The sequence below is a fragment of the Drosophila arizonae genome, chromosome 3, assembly GCF_054131065.1.
Source record: "Drosophila arizonae isolate 15081-1271.41 chromosome 3, UAZ_ARI_1.0, whole genome shotgun sequence".
Taxonomy (NCBI): Eukaryota; Metazoa; Arthropoda; class Insecta; order Diptera; family Drosophilidae; genus Drosophila; species Drosophila arizonae.
The window spans coordinates 24,373,791-24,393,667 of record NC_142923.1 but is presented as its reverse complement, the minus strand read 5'-3'; the positions used below and the strand labels follow the sequence as shown (position 1 = coordinate 24,393,667).

General features: G+C 38.1%; 3 protein-coding genes and 1 long non-coding RNA gene across 4 annotated transcripts in view; 3 read left to right on the top strand and 1 right to left on the bottom strand.

Moving 5' to 3' along the window:
• LOC108609567 (neuroguidin) overlaps positions 1-14,673 on the bottom strand; it is a 68,491-nt gene extending 53,818 nt beyond the window's left edge. The window contains exon 1 of the mRNA XM_089463755.1: positions 14,129-14,673. Coding sequence (XP_089319881.1) covers positions 14,129-14,137 — 9 coding nt within the window. The 5' untranslated portion in view covers positions 14,138-14,673. The remainder of the gene's footprint in view (positions 1-14,128) is intronic.
• Positions 4,493-6,656, top strand: LOC149269933 (uncharacterized). The gene is made up of 2 exons (XR_016269291.1): positions 4,493-5,788; positions 5,850-6,656. It is a non-coding gene; the product is annotated as an uncharacterized LOC149269933 (long non-coding RNA).
• LOC108611944 (nuclear envelope integral membrane protein) lies at positions 7,746-9,739 on the top strand. The gene has a single exon (XM_018004797.2). It carries the CDS (start codon positions 7,916-7,918, stop codon positions 9,308-9,310), a length of 1,395 nt encoding a protein of 464 aa, XP_017860286.1. The 5' UTR covers positions 7,746-7,915; the 3' UTR covers positions 9,311-9,739.
• Positions 14,674-15,166: 493 nt separating the features above from the next.
• Positions 15,167-19,111, top strand: sip1 (septin interacting protein 1). Its single transcript, XM_089464207.1, has 3 exons — positions 15,167-15,568; positions 15,625-17,942; positions 18,846-19,111. Exons 1-3 carry the CDS (start codon positions 15,460-15,462, stop codon positions 18,975-18,977), a joined length of 2,559 nt encoding a protein of 852 aa, XP_089320333.1. The 5' UTR covers positions 15,167-15,459; the 3' UTR covers positions 18,978-19,111.
• The last annotated feature ends 766 nt before the right edge of the window (positions 19,112-19,877 follow it).

The window sequence follows — 19,877 nt, the reverse complement described above, 5'->3', positions numbered from 1 at the left end:
CAGACCCTGAGCCCCCTAACATCCCTCCTAACCCTCCCGCTGGCTGGCTGTGTCTGCCGGTGTCTACGAGCAGACATTTTTATTACAAAACTTTATCTTTGCCAAATACGAAAACGTCGACGACGACGACGATGACGAAGAGAAAAATACAAAAAGACCAACGCTCGTGCAGCTGCTGTGGGCGGTGGGCGGTGGGCGGACCGACGAGGTGGCCAAAGTGTCGTCTGCCATTTATATAAGTTGCATAAAATGTGCGCAGCAAAAAAAACAAAAGTAAATAAAAGTAAAAGTTTTCCCACTGCATTTGCGGTCACAGTGTGCGTGCTTCAAACTTGTTGCTCGGAAAATCAGGACGAACAGAAAAATGAGATGAAAATTGAGAATGAGATGTGAGTTGAGCAAATATTGAGAACATTTAATGGAGTAAGTAGCAAGAGTTGAGTAAAATAAGTTTGATATTTTATTTACAAATGGAAAGTTCAAACTTATTTTGCTCAAATTTCATTTTACATATTATAATTCTATAGGCCAGCACTACAATTTTAATTAGCAGTAAAAAATACTTTTGATTGAATTTTGATTACAGAATAAATATATATAAAATGTAACATAACAAAATTTTATTTTGATTTATTTGTTTTTATTTATTTATTTATTTATATATTTATTTATTTATTTACTTATATATTTTTTTGTAGATAATTGTAATTTTATGAAAGCAAAAAATTATATTACATTTCATTTAAAATTTAATAAAAATGTAATATTTAATATCCAGGTTTTATTTTCTCTGCCTATAAGATGTATATGAATTTTCATTTAAATTTTGTATTTAAATTTTTGTTTTTGTTTTTATAAAAGAATAATTTAAGATTTAACAATAAGTGAATTACAATATTAGGTCTTTCTGGTAAGTGTTAATAATGTTCTAATCATCATTAAAATAAAGAGACTGTTCTAGGTAATAAACAAATATTTCTCTTCTCAATAAGGAACTAATGTTTATATTTGCAAATAATTATTTACATGAACGTATGCATTTGTTTTGATATTATTTTGATATAAATTTTATAAATGCAAAGGCAGGTGTGTCAAAAGTAAGAAAGTAAGAAAAGTAAGCCTTCAAAACCAAAATGAATTGCCTTTAAGCCAACTGGCTACAAATTATTTATATTATCTATATTTACACATGTATTTATATTTAACACATAATATCCTCTATTCACAGTTAATAAAACTCAATTTTGCCAAGTAAATGAACAACATAAATGAAACTAGGAAACTACAAACCTTAAGTGCTATACAAATATACTATATTGTTGTTTTCAATCATTCAAATTAAACTCAAAGCTTCAAATATACACATAAATTCACTTTAGACACAAGCACAAATTCACACCCACGCACACCCACACACACAAATTTGCGCATACGTCTCGTAGCACCTAGCTAACGTCAACATCCTTTGTTATCCTGAAGAAAAAACATCTGCAGTTGCCAAAAACAAATAAATTTGCACAAGCTGCCAGTAGGTCAAGTCGCCTGCCCGCTTGCCGGCCAGCAAGAGCTGGCAACAAAAGTTTTTGCAGTTCAAAAACAATTTTGTGGCACTCCGTCTGATGTCCTTCACATCAGAGCAGACACCACGCCCACTCTACCTAGTTGGGGCCTTAAATGTGCAACACAATTCGGCAGCTCAAAAGTTTGTTACAACTTTTGCTCCATTTAATATATATACATATAATACGTATATACATATATTATGTTATCCTGTGCGCTGGCAACATCATTTGGGTGATTTCGTAATTTGACCTTCAAAATGATTGCCACATAAAAAACATACACACACACACACACACACACACATTCGAATGTATAAGTATATATTGTAGATCCTGAAGCATGTCTAATATTTATACGTATATTTAATGAAGGTAAAACTCTTGTGTTTACGTTTAGTCTTTACTTTTTGCACCTGTGTGTATGTGTGTGTGTGTGTGTGCCTCTTGCCTGCCCTTTTGTGTTTGCTTAGTCTGTCTGGCTGTCCTTCAGCTTTGGGTCAGCTTTAACCAATTTCTTGCTCCAATTTCATTGACTAAAGCTGTAGGCCAACCAAAAGACTGTCAACAAGTTATGTAAACTCTGGAACAATGGCAACAAATCCGAATTACCACAATGGAAATTCTCTTATGCTCACAATAGCTGTAAATGAGCAAAGTATGCTGCTCAAGATGGCATTTCAATTCGAGTTATGTCTTGTAAATTAAAATAATATATTAATTGTTAAATTATATAAAATATATAAAGAAATATATATAGAGATAGTTGTCTATGTAAATTAATTATGCTATAAAATTAATATATTTTGCAGATGTGCGAATTATATTTTTATTGCATACTTTGAAGGGCTGCAAAAATCTAGACGAAGTAGTTTTGTAGTAGAAGCAATCTATATATATCTTCAAGCAGACTTTATTTATAAATAACTTTCTTCTATTCTGTTTTTTGTTTGAGCAGATTTCATTATGCAATTTTTGCTACTACTACCGTTAGGTAAAGCATATTAAAGCACAGCTAATCCTATAGATGACCTAAACGATACAACTACATATATCAAAACTATGTTAAATATTTATTGCATTTCAATTTACTTTAATCTCTTGGCAATTGTGCAACATATTCAAACGAATTCTGCAAGCCTCCAAGATCCGTAAGCGAAAAGCAGAACAATTTCTATTGATTTCCATTTATTGCTCTAAACAATTGCCTAGCATTGCAAAAAGTGCCCATAATTGACATCGTTACATATGGAAAGTAAAGCCCAATCAAAGTCAAGCATATAAAATGAAATGTTTGCTGGTCAATAAGAACTGGCAGCTCGCCAGTTCGCCAACATGAAGGCCCAATATACAATATTTTAGCAACTAAATCAAAGCCAATAAATACTAGCCGAAGCAATGCCACAATAAATATGAACAAAACTGGGTCCTAGCATAGAGCAACGAAAACGTTTTTCAATTGATTTGCAAGGGCGCTCAGCCAAAAACTAAAAACGGCTAGGCAATCAATGAAGGACGAGGACCCCGACTTGGACACGGACAATGACATGGACATCAACGTTGCGACGTGGATGAGAGAAAATGGTATAGCGTTTGCATTTCATTGACCCTTTAAATGGCAAAGATGGACACACACACACTCAGAGAGTTTGTTGTGTGTGTGTGTGTGTGTGTGTGCAGCGAGCAGCTGCCGTTCACGTCAGTTCAGCAAAAGTGGTGAAAAATTTGATTTTGGGAGTTTATTCAATTTGCTGCATGTTTGCATGTGTGTGTGTGTGTGTGTATTGGTTATAGCCTGCAGCGGCTGGACGAGCTTTTAAGTGCATGCACACAGAGTAGGAGAGAGAGAGTGACAGAGATAGGGAGAACTAGCTAGAACGAGATGGAGCAAGCTCTCTGGCAATATAATACAATCAACATTCGACTTGGACTCGATACGCATTCAATGCGTTTTGCTTTTGAGGTGCAGCCAAAGCAGCAGCAGCAGCAGCAGCTAAAATGAAAAAGCTACCGTTGCGTAGGCTCACACACACACATGCACACATACGCACGCATACACACTCACACACATCTACATACGCACGCAACGAGGTGGTCACTCACACAATTGCATTGAGTTTTTCTCCTCATATGCAACGCCATTTTATGTATAGGCTCGTCATTCGCTCACTCGCTCGCACCCGTCTGCTCTCCCAATAATGCCGCTCGTTCGCTCATCGTGCCTATGTACAGTAGTGCACAGCATGTAGTAGGGGAGGCGAAGGCGGAGGCGGTGTGAGTTGGGAGCATGTGGGGCTGGTTGACAGGGTCGACTGAGCACACATGCGTTTGGCCTTTTGCCTGGCACACATAACGAGCGACTGCGGCAGTTGCAAAAGCAGCGGCAGCAGCAATGGCAGCAGCGCCGGCGTCGCGTTTCGTTCGCTTTTACTGATTGGACTTGCACACTGGAGCAAATGTCATTTGTTGCTTACCTGAAAAGATAGCAAGATAAAATATAAATTAGTTAAACATAATAATATATATGTATATAATTAAAAAACTAAAGAAAATTGTAGGCACTTAATGCTATTAAAAAATAAAATTTAATTTTAAAAACTATATTTGATTATTTGAAATTAAAAAAAAAAAAAATACTATTTTTATATATACAAGAATAAAAAATAAAAAAAATAATATAATTTTAAAAATTGAATTCCATAATTTTTATTTAATTATTTCTATTTATTAAATTTTATTTTAATGTAAATCATATATTATTCTAGAATTCTATCTAACAATTTGTTGTTTTAGAACTCATTAGAACTCATGACTAATTTAAAATAAATATTTATATCGGTTTTATTTTTTTATTTTAAGTAATATTTATATATATATATATAATATTCAAGTTGATAATTTTTAGTTTTAATTTCATTTATGACAATGTCAAATATAATAATTTAAAGCCCAAAAACTCACATAATACAAATATTTAACTCAATCAATTTGTTCCCAAAAATGTTACTTTATTTATACTCAATACACTCAATTAAGAACAATTGTTATCTTTTATTTTAATATTTAGACCTTTCCAATTCCATGCATACCTTGCACCAATGTGCACAATGGCAATGCAAAAACTGCGCCTCCAATGCAGCAGCCAAAAAGCAACAATACCAACACCAACAACAACAATAGAAATGCGAAAAAAGGGAGCGGCGTGAGTCCCTCGCAGCTTTCCAGCGAGTTAGAAGAGACGCGACGACAACGTGGAAAAAAGCCGTGGCAAAAGCAGCGGCATCGGCAGCGACAGAAGCACAGGCAGCGGCAGCAACAGCGACAGCGGCAGCGGAGGTAAACGCACAGCGAGAGAAGCAAAAAAGCAGCGACGCGCCGACCACGCAACGCATGTGACCCACGCGGCTAACGGACGCACCATATGCAATACATGAACGACGCAAGCAGAGCAGAGGAGCAGAGCACGATGAGAAGAGGGGGGAATGGCGATGGCAGAGCCATTCGAGAGTGGGAGGTGACTACCCAAAAACAATGGACAGGCACTAAAATGCAGCCAGAATGAAATGTGCACAGCGTCACAGAAAACACAACACACACGCACACCAACTCACACACACTCGCATACATACATATGTACATGTACACAGCATGAGCATGAATGCAGGCGAATGGCTATGTACGAGAATCGGATGACCATGTATTGCCATTGACCACCAGGCCAGCTCTCTCTCACACTCTGCCAGCGCTCCTCTCTGTGTTTCCCCATCTCTGTCATTCGTCCATTCGATCACTGTCCTTGTCGTGCTAATGCAGGCCTCCTCAGGCCGCCTCGCTTGTTTACCAATTTATTTTGCGCACAAAACGAAACACGGAAAATGCATGAGGCCCAAAACGGAGCGTGGAGAACAAGCAGCAAGCAAACGCAACGTAGCAACGCAATGGATAGCCACAGCATACACTCATATCAACAACAACAACAGCAACAACAGTTATGTTGGCAGCCGAAGCAGCAGCAGCAGCACAAATTTCAGTTCGATTTTTGGTTCATAACGGAAAAAATTGCTGCAGCCTCTCAGTCACTATCTCCGACTAACCCCACCATACAACCCACTCGTTGGTCTGCCCTGCTCTGCTCCTGCACTCTCGCTCTTGCTCACTCCTGTTCATTCGTTTTCATCTTGTGGCCATTTCAGTTGGATTTTTTTCTTCCTTTTGCTGTTTGCCACTTTGTGCGTAGATTTTCCTTTACCTTGGCTGTTTTATTTTTATTTTTTTTTAATTTTTGTTCAGAGTTTTTGCTTCACTTCTTTTTATCACGACTTGCGCTTTGATGGAATGACCGGGAAATTCTTTTTTGCTCTTTCGCTTGGCCCTGACTTATACTGGAACTGCTGGGGCCAGGAGAGGGCGGGCACTACGTACTACGTAGACACATTGTTAGTTGGTTCACGTAGTATGCGACTGAAAAAGGACAACTTCAAATAAAGCATCCACAGCGGAGCAGAGAAAAATGTGGCACAAAGGACAGGCGACGTCTAAAAGCCAACTAGAAAACATGGTCAAAAACAGAGACAAAAAAGAGAATACAACAACAAAAATAATAAGAGAACGAGCTCAAAGAGTTGATGGAAAACAGGCGCAGTGAGAACGAATTATGGGCGTGAAATAGAATCTATAGATGATATATCAGAGTATAAGCTAGTATAAATGTGAACTAACTAGTATAAGACGAGTTCAAGCATATGGGGTTAGAATGAAATTGAAGCTATAGATGATATTTTAGTATAAGCTCGTATAAGTATGTGATAGCTAGTATAAGACGAGCTGATATTTCAGATAAGTTAATATAATTTTAAGCTAACTAGTACAATATACCTCACAGAATGAAGTACTAAGGTTTTCTTTATATTAATGAAGTGTAGTTTCATGGAATTTCTGTTTCTATGAAAAACATAAGTAGAATTTTGATGAGTTATGAACAATTTTTTTGTAACAGAATAACACCGAACTAAAGCTAAGATTGTTTGTGTTATGAACTCAACCCTACGTAAAGCTAAACTAAATTATTTTCGAATAAATAAGCAGCTTTTCCTTTAAGTTTTAACGTCTTTAATTCAAAATCGTACTTCAGGTTCATTTATATTTTGTGCTTTAAGTTCATACTTTATTAATCAGTTTTCTCTTTCGTTTCAACAATGCTAAGATTGTTATACCAACAGTAGAAATTGTAGCACTTAGTATGCCTTCTGCTGCCCTCTCTCTCTCTCTCTCTTCCTCTCTGTCTCTCTCTTCTTTTTAACTCTGCTTGGTATATGCGACGCACGCCTGAAAGTCGACTACAAAGTCCACACTCGATGTTTGGTTAAGAAGTGGGTTGAGCTTCAGGTTGGGTTGAGCAGACTCTGAAACCATCAATTGATGCGAGACTAAGTTTATTGCATGAGGCTATCCAAGGCTATGATATATGATTATTGTTCATCAATTGCAAAGCTTATAAAGTTGTTGCTATTGAACTTTATTTAGAATCTAATAAAGTTTTAAATTCGGTTACTTTTGGGAATTCAGATTATCTAGGGCAATGTTGAGGTAGTCGATAAATGTTTCGTTTGCGAGCTGATGCTACATGTTGTAGAAATTATTTAGTCATTACATTAGATAATCAATATCAATCAAGTATTTTTGACATTGACAAGTTTAGTTGATCTGATTGACAAGTTTTGTCTCTGGATTAATTATTTGTTTAGTTTGCTATAAATTTATAAGGGCGTGAATTATTTTATAAAAATATAATTTATTATAACAAAAATATTAAAATGAAAATTATAAAATAAATGTAAAAAAATATAAACAACTATATATGTAAGAGTAATATACATATATTAAAATAATATGCAATTTAGTAATATATATTAAAATAGAAATATTAATATATAATAAAAAAATTTTGTTTTTTTTTTTTAATGTAAAACATTTTCAGATATATACGAACAAAATAATAAATAATAAAATCATAAACAAATGAATAATACATATTTAAACTAAGAATTTTATATTATAAAATAAACATAATATTAGACCTGCAATGCATCGTTTACAGTGCCTACCAATCTTATAAAAAAATCTTAAAAATTACTTTAAGCAACACTACAAACTTGGGCCTTATTTACTATAGAAGTATTTGTTAGTTCGTTTAAACAATCAGATTCGATCAGGTAGTTTTGTTGAATTTTGACACCCGAGAAAACAAACCATATACATGGCTAGCTGCCAGGATTTCATTATTCTAGCACTCATCATCAGTCAACAATACAAAAGAATTTTACGAATTTTGAACAATTTTAACATAAAACAAAAAAATGAACAGAATAATTCCAATTTTTGTAAAACTTTTGCTACTCCTGCTGACATTGAGCAACTGCTGTGACGGCCTGTTCGAGGGGCGTTTCAACGATCAGCATGTCACATATTTGCATGCAGGCGTGCCGCATGTCCAGGACGCCTTGACAATGCTGCAGACGTTCTACTCACAGAATCGCATACACATCTATTGCCGTCGTGATCAGCCGCTGAAGATGCGGAATATCTTTCAGAGCAATCGACTGCTCTTGATGACCCAAGCGCCGAGCGCTAAATACTCGCAGTACAAGGCGCCCACGGCACAGGGTGTTTACGATGCGCATCTGGCGCACAAGGAATGCTTTGAGGGTAAATTTCTGAGCGGACGGAATAAAGGGCTGCACTATATCTCGCTGCCAGCCCATGCGCACTATTGCTACGGCATCTTCACGGATCAGGCGTATAATCTAACGCTGCTGCAGGATCGCTGCGATACGGAGCGTGTGGCACGCTTTACGCTCGGCTTCATCATGTGGCTGATCGAGGTGGCTACCTCGCTGAGCGAGTCCCTGATATGCGTCTACAGCGTGGCCGCCTTGATGGGCATTCACCTGGCCAGCGTGGTCGTGGTTTGTGTCGCCCTCTTCTATCATGGCGATCGCAAGCTGAGCAGCATCCAGCCGGTGAGCACGAACTTCAAGCTGGTGCTCGAGCAGTATCCGACGAGCGTGGCTGTGGCCCTCGTCGGCGGCGTCTTTATTCTGGTCAATTTTTGCCAGGATCATCACAGTCTGTGGCGCCACGCCTGGGTGCGTTCTTTGTTTCGTCGATTTATGCGACTTCTGGCCTGTCTGTTCATCATGAACGCCTCGAATAATTCCGTGTTTGGCTGGTTATGCCTTACTTGCCTGATGCCCTGGCCGGAGCTGTGGTGGCTGCTGCAGTGGCTCCAATTGAAATTGATCAAGTTTCAGCGGCATCTGCTGCCGCCCGCATTCAGGCGCCTGCTCAGCGAACGTGAATTCGAGGCGCAGGCGGGCTACGAGACACAGCGCGCCCTGAGCGAAATGCGTCAGCGTTTGCGTACGGCATCGCCCGACTGGGAGCAGCTGGCCCAGCTGCAGGCGCCACAGCAATTTGCCCAATTCATAAGCAGCGGCATCCACGAGCCGGACCAATCACTGCGGCGCATCGGTGCAGAGCCTCACATGCAGCGTGGTCAGACGGCAGCGCTAACCGGTCCAGTTCCAGCTCCAGCTCCAGGTCCAGATTCCGATTTAGATCCAGAGGCGACAATGTTACGTCATTTGGCAGCTGTTATGGATAGCGATTCGACTCAGTCCCTTGACTCCGCCTCGACCGAATCCCTCTGTAGGCAATTGCAATTTGGCTCCACGCGCAGCCTGCAGTGCTAGTCTAGTCTAGCATGCATTTGATAATTGAAAAGTAAAACCTTCTAATGGCAATCGGCTGTCCATCAGAAGCAGAAAAATAAATGTAAGGCGACTGCCTTCAGGCACACACGACACACAAATTGAATCGAACCAAAACAGAAACAAGAGCAACAGAAACAACAACAACAACAGCAACAGTGACAACAACAACGGCAACATGAAGGACAACAACAACATATGCCTCACCACTCTCACCTTTATGGCAACGGGTCTTCTAGGGAAAGGAAAGCAAACACCATAAAGCAAAACCTTGAACTCTGGAGTTGAGATTGGTTGATAAGATGAAATATTATAATATGAAATAGTCTAATTTCGTTTTGATTTATCTAAACATGTTGAAAATTTTAATGTTATAAAATAATAAAATAGCGGTTTTATAGCTAGGAAGAAGGATTTGTTTTACTAAGATATATTATAGATTTCCAGGAATAAATATAGCTTCAGAAGAAAAATGATTTAGACAAGAAACTCTTATTTGAAAGAATTTCATGAAAGAAACATTTTTTTATTATTATTTATTTATTATTTAAATTGTTTACTTAATTTTATTTTTGTTTTATTCATTCTTTTTTATTTGTTTTGTATAAACCAGATTTACTAATTTTTATTTTTAAATCATATTTTTGTTTTAGTTTTTATTCATTATACTAAAAAAATGCAAATGCCTAACAAATTATAGCATTCGTTAAACTCTTGTAGAGCATTTAAAATTCTCCACTGTGCATCGTGCCGGAAGTCCCTTCAAAACGATATAGAGTCTATCAAATGATGGCTCTATTAACTAAGGCACATCGTAACTTTGAATAGAAAACTGTGCGTTTAGCTTATCTTTGAATGGATTGGAAACCACGTTTATGGCCGGAGCAGCGCAACATGGCCAGGAAACTGGTTAAGAGTGCGTGAAGAGCGTTACAAATAACAGACTCGAAAAACATTTCTCGATAGCCAGGGCAATTTTCCCGGGCTGGCAGAGATGTAGGCCTATTACCCCTGTATGTTTCCAACGGACACACACACACACACAGATACACGCACATATCCAGTGCTGACTAAACAGTCAGCAATAGCAACAAAGCTCTGTCAAACATCAGCCACGTTCGAATGAGCCCCGCCGCACAGCCACCCCAAAGAACCCCAACCATTGATAGAGCCTGGACAAAATGCAAATGTGGAAAATGCGCTTTGGCATAACTGTGTGTGCGAGCTAGCACGTTTGGCAGTGCGTGTGCGTGTGCGAGTGTTAGTGTGTGTGCGTCTGTATCTATGTGGACAGTTGCAAAACGCATTTCAAATCGAAAAGTGGAACTTCAATCATTTGGCGGTGCAGGTAAACGAGTCGCTAACGTTTTAGTTTTCGAATACCCTGTACAAATGAACTAATTTGCGAATGGCCATACCTGTTTCATATATTATATAAACCGAAGGTCGTACTTTTTCAAAGTAAAGAGTAGAATTCATATCAAATATATCCATATATTACCTAAATTAAGCTGTATATATATTATTATATATATAAATGGTCAAATTTATTAATATTTTAAAGAATGGAGTAGATTTCATCAAATATTATTTTTATTTATTTTATTTTATGAGACTTATAAATTCTCAAAAAAATAGGAGTGTATTTTACTAAAACTCAAATATTTTCAAGATAAATTTACTCAATCCTTAACCTATTAAAAGAGCCAACAAAACGCTTGATCAAAGTATATAAATTGATTTCGTGATTTATAAATATGTATTCTGCTCAGATAAATATATTAAACTCGCAAGAAAAATATCCTAAGCTTTTGAAAACTCGAGAGCTCTAATTATTTTTTAATGAATATAAATATAGTATACTCCTACGATCTATAGAAATGTAATATGCTTCTAGCATATCTTGGGATTTCAATTTGTATTGAAATTTAAATATATCCAATATAGTTATATAGTTTAAATGGAATTCTTCATGCCATTCTCAAAATTAATAAAATGTAATATATAAAAGATAAATATATTTTCCAATTTAGTTATACTAGAATTTTGGTATGTATATAGGACAATATATTTTGCCACTTTAGTTATATTATTCACCCAACTATCTAAATCAATTTAGTTAACTAACATTTTTCTACAGGGTAACTCGCTGTTCTGTCCTATACTATTTTGCATTTTTTTTCGCTTTGCTTTCTGTATATGTGCGTCACGGCAGTCGCTTTGCTCCTCATTGATGGTGGTTGGAAAATTGACTAAATGCAACGTTTCGTGTTCATTAAGGTGGAGGCCAAATGGGCCAATTTTCCCAGTCCTGGCACTGTTCTTGTGTCCTGCAACAGCCGAACGTATCCAATTGGATTTTTTCCAAATTTTGATCTCGATGCCGCGCTAACTCGTTTTGCTCTCTTTGGTGGTTGTTGTTCTTGCTGCTGTTGTTGTTGTTGTTGTTTATTCCTGTTTGGGACAGTGCAAGCGGGGTGGGAAAAACTGCATAGCCAGTCAATATTTTCTTGTTCTTTTATTTTTTTGATATCCCACGCAAGGATTTTTCGCAGTTGGGGTTGCAAAGCGAACGTTCAAAGTTACGTCAAAGGTCAGGAAACGGGCGCGCATTCTGCAAGGGGGCACGGGGTTGGTTGGGAAAAAGTGAAAAGTTTTCAAGTCCGATTGTGAGAAGAGTTTGCCTTTTTTTTTGTTTTTTTGGTTTTTGTTTTTGGAATACGTGGAGTAGGTTGACTTTTAAGGGTTTTATGGTGGAATAGCACGGACCAAAGCAGTTGGTTTTAAAGCCCGGATTATAGGTGTTTAAAGTTATTATTGAGTGCGAGTTTATGCCTTTGAATGATCAAAGCGAGAACATTAATAATAACTAAAACTAGTGATAGTTGTTCATAGATAAATATGTGAAGTAGCTAAATTTGGGCTAAATTTGGACTAAATTTAGATTTTGAGTAGCACAAAACTCTAACTAAACAGTATCTGAATAGACAATTTCGTCTTTATTATTTAAATATTGTTTTGGTCAAAAATAGCTACTTTATAATCTTAAATTTTCTGTCCACATAAATATTTTTATTAAATAGTATATTTTTATATCCTGTTAAAACTGCCTAGATTAATTTAAAATTGCTTTTAAGCAAAGAAAATTTTAGAATAATTACCATAAAAGAATTATATATGAATATAAAATATATTGTGAGGCAGTCAAAGACAAAAACCAGCATAAAACTAATTCTAATAGGCATATATCTTCATGATATTTCAAACTTTATAGAATTAATATATCTTGTTGATTTGCCTACTCGGAAAAAAAATAGTGTCATATATTGTCCGGGTTTCATTTCTAGTGTAATTAATATAGTTAAAAAAAAAAAAAAAAAAAAAAAAAAAAAAAAAATTTACTTCATATACTATAACATGATGAAAATTGTTTTATATAAATAATAATAAATTTATAGTTTACATTTATCAAAAATTAATTAAATAAAAAAAATAATAAATATATACATAGAAGGTACTAGACAGTTAAAAAAAAAACAAGTAAGAAAGCTCTAGTCGAGACTGCTCGACTACGAGATCCCCTGAACCCTTGGAGCAATAGATATTTCAATAATTTTTCGCGTCTTTCAGCTTACACAAGAAACACGCACACACACACAGGCATACATATACACACACGCATACAGACACACATACACACACACACACACGCATACATACACAAACGCATACACACACATACACATACACACACACATACACAAACACATACACACACACATACACAAACACATACACACACAAGCACCCACGCATAAACACGCATGGGCTGCAGTGTGCGCTTACTATGAGAACTTAATTGTTTAATAACTTTTTTTATGGACGTACGATCTTCATGAAACTTTCAGATTATGATTATAACATGGATATGCATGTAATTGCCAAAGCACAAGTCTCTAGTATTTGAAATACGCTTTTTACAAAAGTGAGGGTGAGGGGGTGAATTTAAGGGTGGGGGGTAAATGTTAACAAAAACCGAAATTGTATAAATTGCATATAAGCATACATTAAAAATTTGGAGACTCTAGCAATAAAGGTGTAGAAGATATAATTTTATAACTGGTTTTCGATAAGGTTTTTTATCGATAAAAAAAGATCGGGATGAGTTATCGAATTTCAATGATAAACTTGATATGCGCGCTGTAATTACGGACATTTTAAAAGAAATTTGAAGTCTCTAGCTCTTATATCTTCTGAAATCGACGCGTTCATACATACGGACAGACGGACAGACGGACAGACGGACAGACAGACGGACAGGGCCAAATCAACTCAGCTCGTCACCCTGATCAAGAATATATATACTTTGTGGGGTCTGCCACGCCTCCTTCTCCCTGTTACATACATTTCAACAAAACCATTATACCCTGATTTCCCATTGAAAATGGGTTCAGGGTATAAAAATGTTAAATCTATCTTTTAAAAATGTTTTAAATAATTATAAAATCTAAGTCTGCGGAGTACTTCTAATTGTATTATTTACTTTTTTTTAAATTAATATTTAAATTAAATAATTATATTTTATATTTGCTTTTTTATAAACTTCTGAGAACACGAAGCTTATTTGAATTTTATATTTATTTTCTTTACCTTGACCAACATCTCTAACTTGATTACAGGAAAAAAGAACTTGTTCGCACAGTACATAATGCACAAATATTTAGTTAATGTACATTTTTAGTTCCCTTTCTTTTATTTACAGTAATTTCTCTCTCTTTAATAAATTTCTCTTTCGCTTACCTGCACCATTTTGTTGTTTTCTGTTCTGCTGTTCCGCTGCTGTTATTGTTGTGGTTGCTGCTGATTACTTGTTTAATTAACAGTTAATCCAAAGGCAAATTAAATGCCAGCCCTAAAATTCAATGCCGGCAAAAAAAAATCAACGAAAATGAGGAAAAGCAACTGGACACAATCTGTGGTGGGTTGAAGCTCGGAACACAATGTTAAACGCACGTGTTAATTTCACTTTTGTTTTGCTTGCTATATTTGCGTGTGCTTTGGGTTTAGATGCAATTAAAACTTAATGTTTGCAAATGTATTGAACGAATATTAAAATGCTATATACAGTTTATTGTGGAACACAAATGTAACGCGTGCGGTTGCTGCGGCGCGGCCTATGCTTTAATTGTTGTCGTTTGCAATTATTTTAATATGTTTATTTATTTTGTTTGCTGGCACTTTACGCAGCTGAGATTTCGCGTTGATACAATTTGTATGCGCAAGAACCGAACAATGAACCGCACGCAACAAGAACATTGAGAAGAATGTAATGTTATCGTAATGCACGTGCGGCAGTTCTGAACTGAGAGGAACTAAACTGGTTCGATTGCGCCGAACTAAGAACTTTATTAGAGAACACGTTCTTTGGAATAATCATATTCAAATATTGACTGAATTAAACTAGAAAACTAAGAAGTTGACATTAAAATATTGTTATATATTATATTAATATATTAATCGTAATAAAATTAACATTTTAAATAAATAGTAAAGATATTTCAACCATAAGTCGTATTATTGTAACGTATGATATGTATACAAAATACACTTGTATGATGAATGATAAACAAGAAAATAATTAGAATACAGTTTATCTCTTTTTATTATATGTATAATTACTAATGTATTATTTCAATTATTATTAATAGTTTTTAAAATTAAATAAAATGTGATGAACTAAATGAACAAAAAAATATCTGTTATTGCAGCATGCTGTTATACTCAAAAAGGCAGCGTTAACTCAAAAACGTATGTTAGCTTCCAATCAGCTGTTTATTGGCGCGCATTGGAATATCATGGAACGGCGACTTGTACATTAGTTAAACCACTACAACAACTGACAAAAATATGAAATCAAAAATCTTTAAAAACAAAAATAGTAAAAATAATAGTGACTTCATGGTTACATGACAGCTGACACTAAAAAGGCCCAAAAACATGCTTACATTAAAATATCGTTATTAACAGAGCGGCTAATTGTTAACGTTTTACAACACTATCATTAAAGTCAGCTAAACGTTTTTGTTTATTTCACACATTTGTAAACTATAATATATTTATGCCATATAAATATGTCCGACAATGAATACGAACGTTTTGAGATCACAGATTATGATCTGGAAAATGAGTTTAACATAAACAGGCCACGCAGACGCCAAACCAAGCATCAACAAATTTATGGTATGCAATGAATACGCAAAACAAAATTGTAGAATTTAATTAATCTATTTGTTTAGGCATTTGGGCTGATGACAGTGACAATGAGGGCGAAGGCGAGAGCAGCGGTCGACGCGGTAGACGTGGTCTGGGCGGTGGCTCATCTAGCAAGCCCAAGGATTATACGGCTCCGGTGAATTTCGTTGCCGGCGGCATTCAGCAGGCCGGTAAAAAGCAGAAGGCAAAGCAGACACAAGAGGAACACGCAGAGAGTGATGAGAAGGGCAGTGAGTCGGATGACAGCGACGAGGCGCGACCCTCTTTTGGACGCAAACAGCCACAGCTGATGGAGGACAGTGATGCTAACAGCTCGGACAGCTCTGCGGCGGAGGAGGTGCCGCAACGCCCCAAAATGGCCGCCAACAGCACTGCCGGATTGCGACACAAGTCGCACATTGCCAGCAATCGGAATGTGGGCGCCTGGGAGCAACACACACGTGGCATTGGCGCCAAGCTCCTGCTTCAGATGGGCTATGAGCCCGGCAAGGGTTTGGGCAAGGATTTGCAGGGCATTTCGCAGCCGGTGCAGGCGCATGTGCGAAAAGGACGCGGTGCCATCGGTGCCTATGGCCCAGAGACGGCAGCCAGCGTGCCCGGCCAGCCGAAGCAGCTGAAGATGGAGGACGATGCACAGAAGGAGGCCAAAGAGACCAAGGAGCAGCTCAACAAATGGAAGAAAGGTGAAGTTCGTGAAAAGAACACCAAGCGCTACTACTACAAGACCGTGGAGGAGGTGATTGCCAAGGGCAAGAAGTCGGATCATTTGCTGTCCGAGAAGCTTAGCAAGCGGCTGGGCAATGTACCGGTCATAGACATGACCGGACCGGAGCGCCGCGTGCTCAGCGGCTACCATGCCTTGGCCCAGAACAAAATCACGCCCGAGGAGACGCTGTATGACACCCAGGCGGGCGATGAGAATGCCGAGAAGGCCACGCCAGTCTCCGTGTTCAGCATGCCGGAGCTGACGCACAATCTGCAGCTGCTCGTGAGCCAATGCGAGCAGGAAATCATTGCGATTGACAAGGAGGAGCGCGAATGCTCCGACAGACAGGCAGCGCTGCAGCACGAACAGAAGCAGCTGCTGGAGCTGGTGCAGCTGGAGCGCAATCATATGAACACACTGGAGGAAGCGCTGCTGCGGCTCGAGCAGCTGAGCGAGACGCCCGACCTGAGTCTCGATCAAGCGGAGCGCCTCTTCCTCGAGCTGCAGCACGACTACGCCGCCGAGTACAAGGAGTTCGGGCTGGCCGATCTAGCGGCGGGCGTCATTGCGCCGCTGGTGAAGCGCGAGCTGAACGATTGGCAGCCACTGGAGCAGCCCACACAGCCGCTGCAGCTGATCAAGCGCTGGCGTGGCATATTGCAGCAGCAGGATGAGCTCGAGCTGGCGGATCAGCAGTCACGCAACGTCTTCGATCCCTACTCCTCGCTCATCTGGGCTGGGGTGATGCCGTCGTTTCGCGAGTGCGCCGCCAACTGGCAGCCGAAGCAGCACGCGCCGATGGCAGCGCTGCTCGATGCTTGGGCCCCGCTGCTGCCCACCTGGGTGCTGGACTCGGTGCTGGAGCAGTTGGTGCTGCCACGGCTGACGGCGGGCGTCCAGGATTGGGATCCATTGACCGACACGGTGCCCATTCACAGCTGGATCCTGCCCTGGCACGGCATACTGGGCGCTAAGCTGGAGGAGTCCATCTATCCGCAGATACGCAGCAAACTGGGCGTGGCACTCCAGGCCTGGTCGCCGCAGGATCGTTCAGCGCGCGCCATGCTTACGCCCTGGCAGTCGGCGTTCCCGGAGGAGCAGCTAGTGCAGTTCCTGCTGCGCTACATCATACCCAAGCTGCAGGCGGTGCTGGCGGAATTAGTCATCAATCCGCTGCAGCAGAACCTGGAGCTGTGGCATCAAGTGTGGGAGTGGCACGAGCTCATACCCGCCCATCACATGGCCCAGCTGCTGGACAAGCACTTCTTCCCCCGCTGGATGCAAGTCCTGGTCATTTGGCTCAATCAGGCGCCAGACTTTACGGAGATTTCGCGCTGGTATGCCGGCTGGAAGAGCATGCTGAGCGAATCGATTCTGCGCGAGCCCTGCATCAAGGAGCATCTGCGTCGCGCCTTGGACATGCTGCATCGTGCCACAGATGCCGTGCTCCAGCCCACAGCAGCCCCGCCTCCGCCCATGCCACCAGCACCAGCCCCAGTCCTGCTGACGCCTGTGATGCTCGTCGATGTGGCGCCGCCCGCTCAGCTGGAGTTCAAGGAGCTCGTCTCGCAGAAGTGCGCCGAGCTGGGCATCATCTTTGCCCCACTGCCCGGCCGACGGGAACTGGGCAAACAGGTAAGCGATGAAGAGGAATGCGTCAATAGATACTTTTGAAACCATCCAGAATTGGGAATTTAGCTAGAATATCTTTATTATATCTTATCTTTTATTATATCTTTATTATATCTTATATCTTTTATTCCTAGAATTTGTGCCTACTTAACTTGGCCTTGCAATTTCATATTTAGTCATAGAAATATCGAAGCTCATATTGAATCAATATATAGTTTTATTTTATCCAAATTTTAATTTCCTCTGAAATTTTGAATATTGAATATTTAGATATGACAATCTAAATATTCAATATTCGAAATTTCGGAGTAAAAATAAAATTAGGAGTTATATAATTTGAGGCATGACTCATATTGCTTTTTACTCCGAACTCAGTTTGAAAAGAATCTAAAGTTGACTCCGAAACACTTTTATTCCTTTTGCATTTCGGAATAAATAACCTTTAAATTAAAATTAGCTTTTATTACATCCTATAATTTCCTATTGTATAAGGTTACGCGAAACTCCAAGATCACATTTATAACTCCGAAATCCAGTTGAATAACTCCGAACTGTGATGTCTTAAATGGGAATTATTATTTATGATTTGTTATCTTAAATTGAAATTATAATACATATTACTCTATATCTATATTACTCTATAATATTATATTATAACAAATTTCAAAATTCCGCTGATTAATTTGAATTTTTATTATGTAGCCTAATTTAAACTAGTTTTAAATTTCTATAATCCATTGGGTTTTTTATTTTATTTTATTTATTTTTATTTTATTTTTTTTTTAATTTACAATATATTTATATATAATACACTATAATAATATTTCAACTTATCTATAAATAGTAAATATTTATATAATATATATTTACACCCATATTAATCTATTTTATTTGTCTTATTTTCAGATCTACCGCGTGGGCAAACTCTTTTGCTATATCGATCGGAATGTTTGCATGTTAAGCGATATCAGCTTTACGAATTGGCAGCCGGTGGGACTGAATCACCTACTGGAACGAGCGCAGACGGGCATCATCTAGAGAGGAGGCATTAACTAGTCTTTATTATTGTTTAAGAAGTAAACTTTAAGTAAATCTCTATGAATGTGGGGCGATTTCGATTGCCCATCATTTGAAATAATAATTAAAAGTCTTCAAGATAAAATTGCACTCAATATTTACATCTGTTCATGTTCAATAGACCAACTGCCTCGGGCGGCAATACGAGTAGCAAAATTAGTTGTTCATATTTTGAAGCACTTTAAATGATTATCTGTGTAGTTGTTCACTTGCTGGAAGTGCTTCTGCCTTCTGTGCGGCAAAAATATTTCTTCATATCTTAAAGCACTTTGGTTGTTTATATATATTTATTCAGTTGCTCGCCTCTGCGAGTTATCTATCCGTCTAACCGTAGCTCAGATAGCCTAAACCATGAGGACTTTGGTATGAAATTAAAAGAATAGTAACTAGTTTAAATTAGAATTAAAATGATTTCAATTAGTATCAGATTATAATCAGTATAAGTACAGCCATATACAGTACATATACACTCATGATGAAAATAATAGGTACACCCCTTAAAATTCAACTTTTTTTAGTTTAGTTTAGCAAAACATTTTTTCTACTGCCCTTAATATGGAAATTTAAATGCACATTTCTGAATTAGGTATATATTAATAAAAATAAGTAAATTTGGAAAAAAAAATTATTTTTTTCAAAAGTTACAAACAAATAAACAAAAATTGAGCTTTTTGTGCTTGACGAAAATAATATGTACACTTTACTTTCGTAAGATGTATTTTATTTTTTGATTTATCTGATTGGACATACTCCCAAATAAAGCTTGGCAGGTCTCATTAGTAATCTTCCTCCAGGTTTCTTGGACACAATCCATTATTTGGCGTTTAATGTCACACTTTTTCTTTACACTACACACGTTTT

Coding starts and splice junctions, on each gene's coding strand:
- LOC108611944 (XM_018004797.2), top strand. CDS start 7,916: ATGAACAGAATAATTCCAATTTTTGTAAAACTTTTGCTACTCCTGCTG.
- sip1 (XM_089464207.1), top strand. CDS start 15,460: ATGTCCGACAATGAATACGAACGTTTTGAGATCACAGATTATGATCTG. Junction 15,569..15,624: donor CAAGCATCAACAAATTTATG/GTATGCAATGAA, acceptor CTATTTGTTTAG/GCATTTGGGCTGATGACAGT. Junction 17,943..18,845: donor GACGGGAACTGGGCAAACAG/GTAAGCGATGAA, acceptor TCTTATTTTCAG/ATCTACCGCGTGGGCAAACT.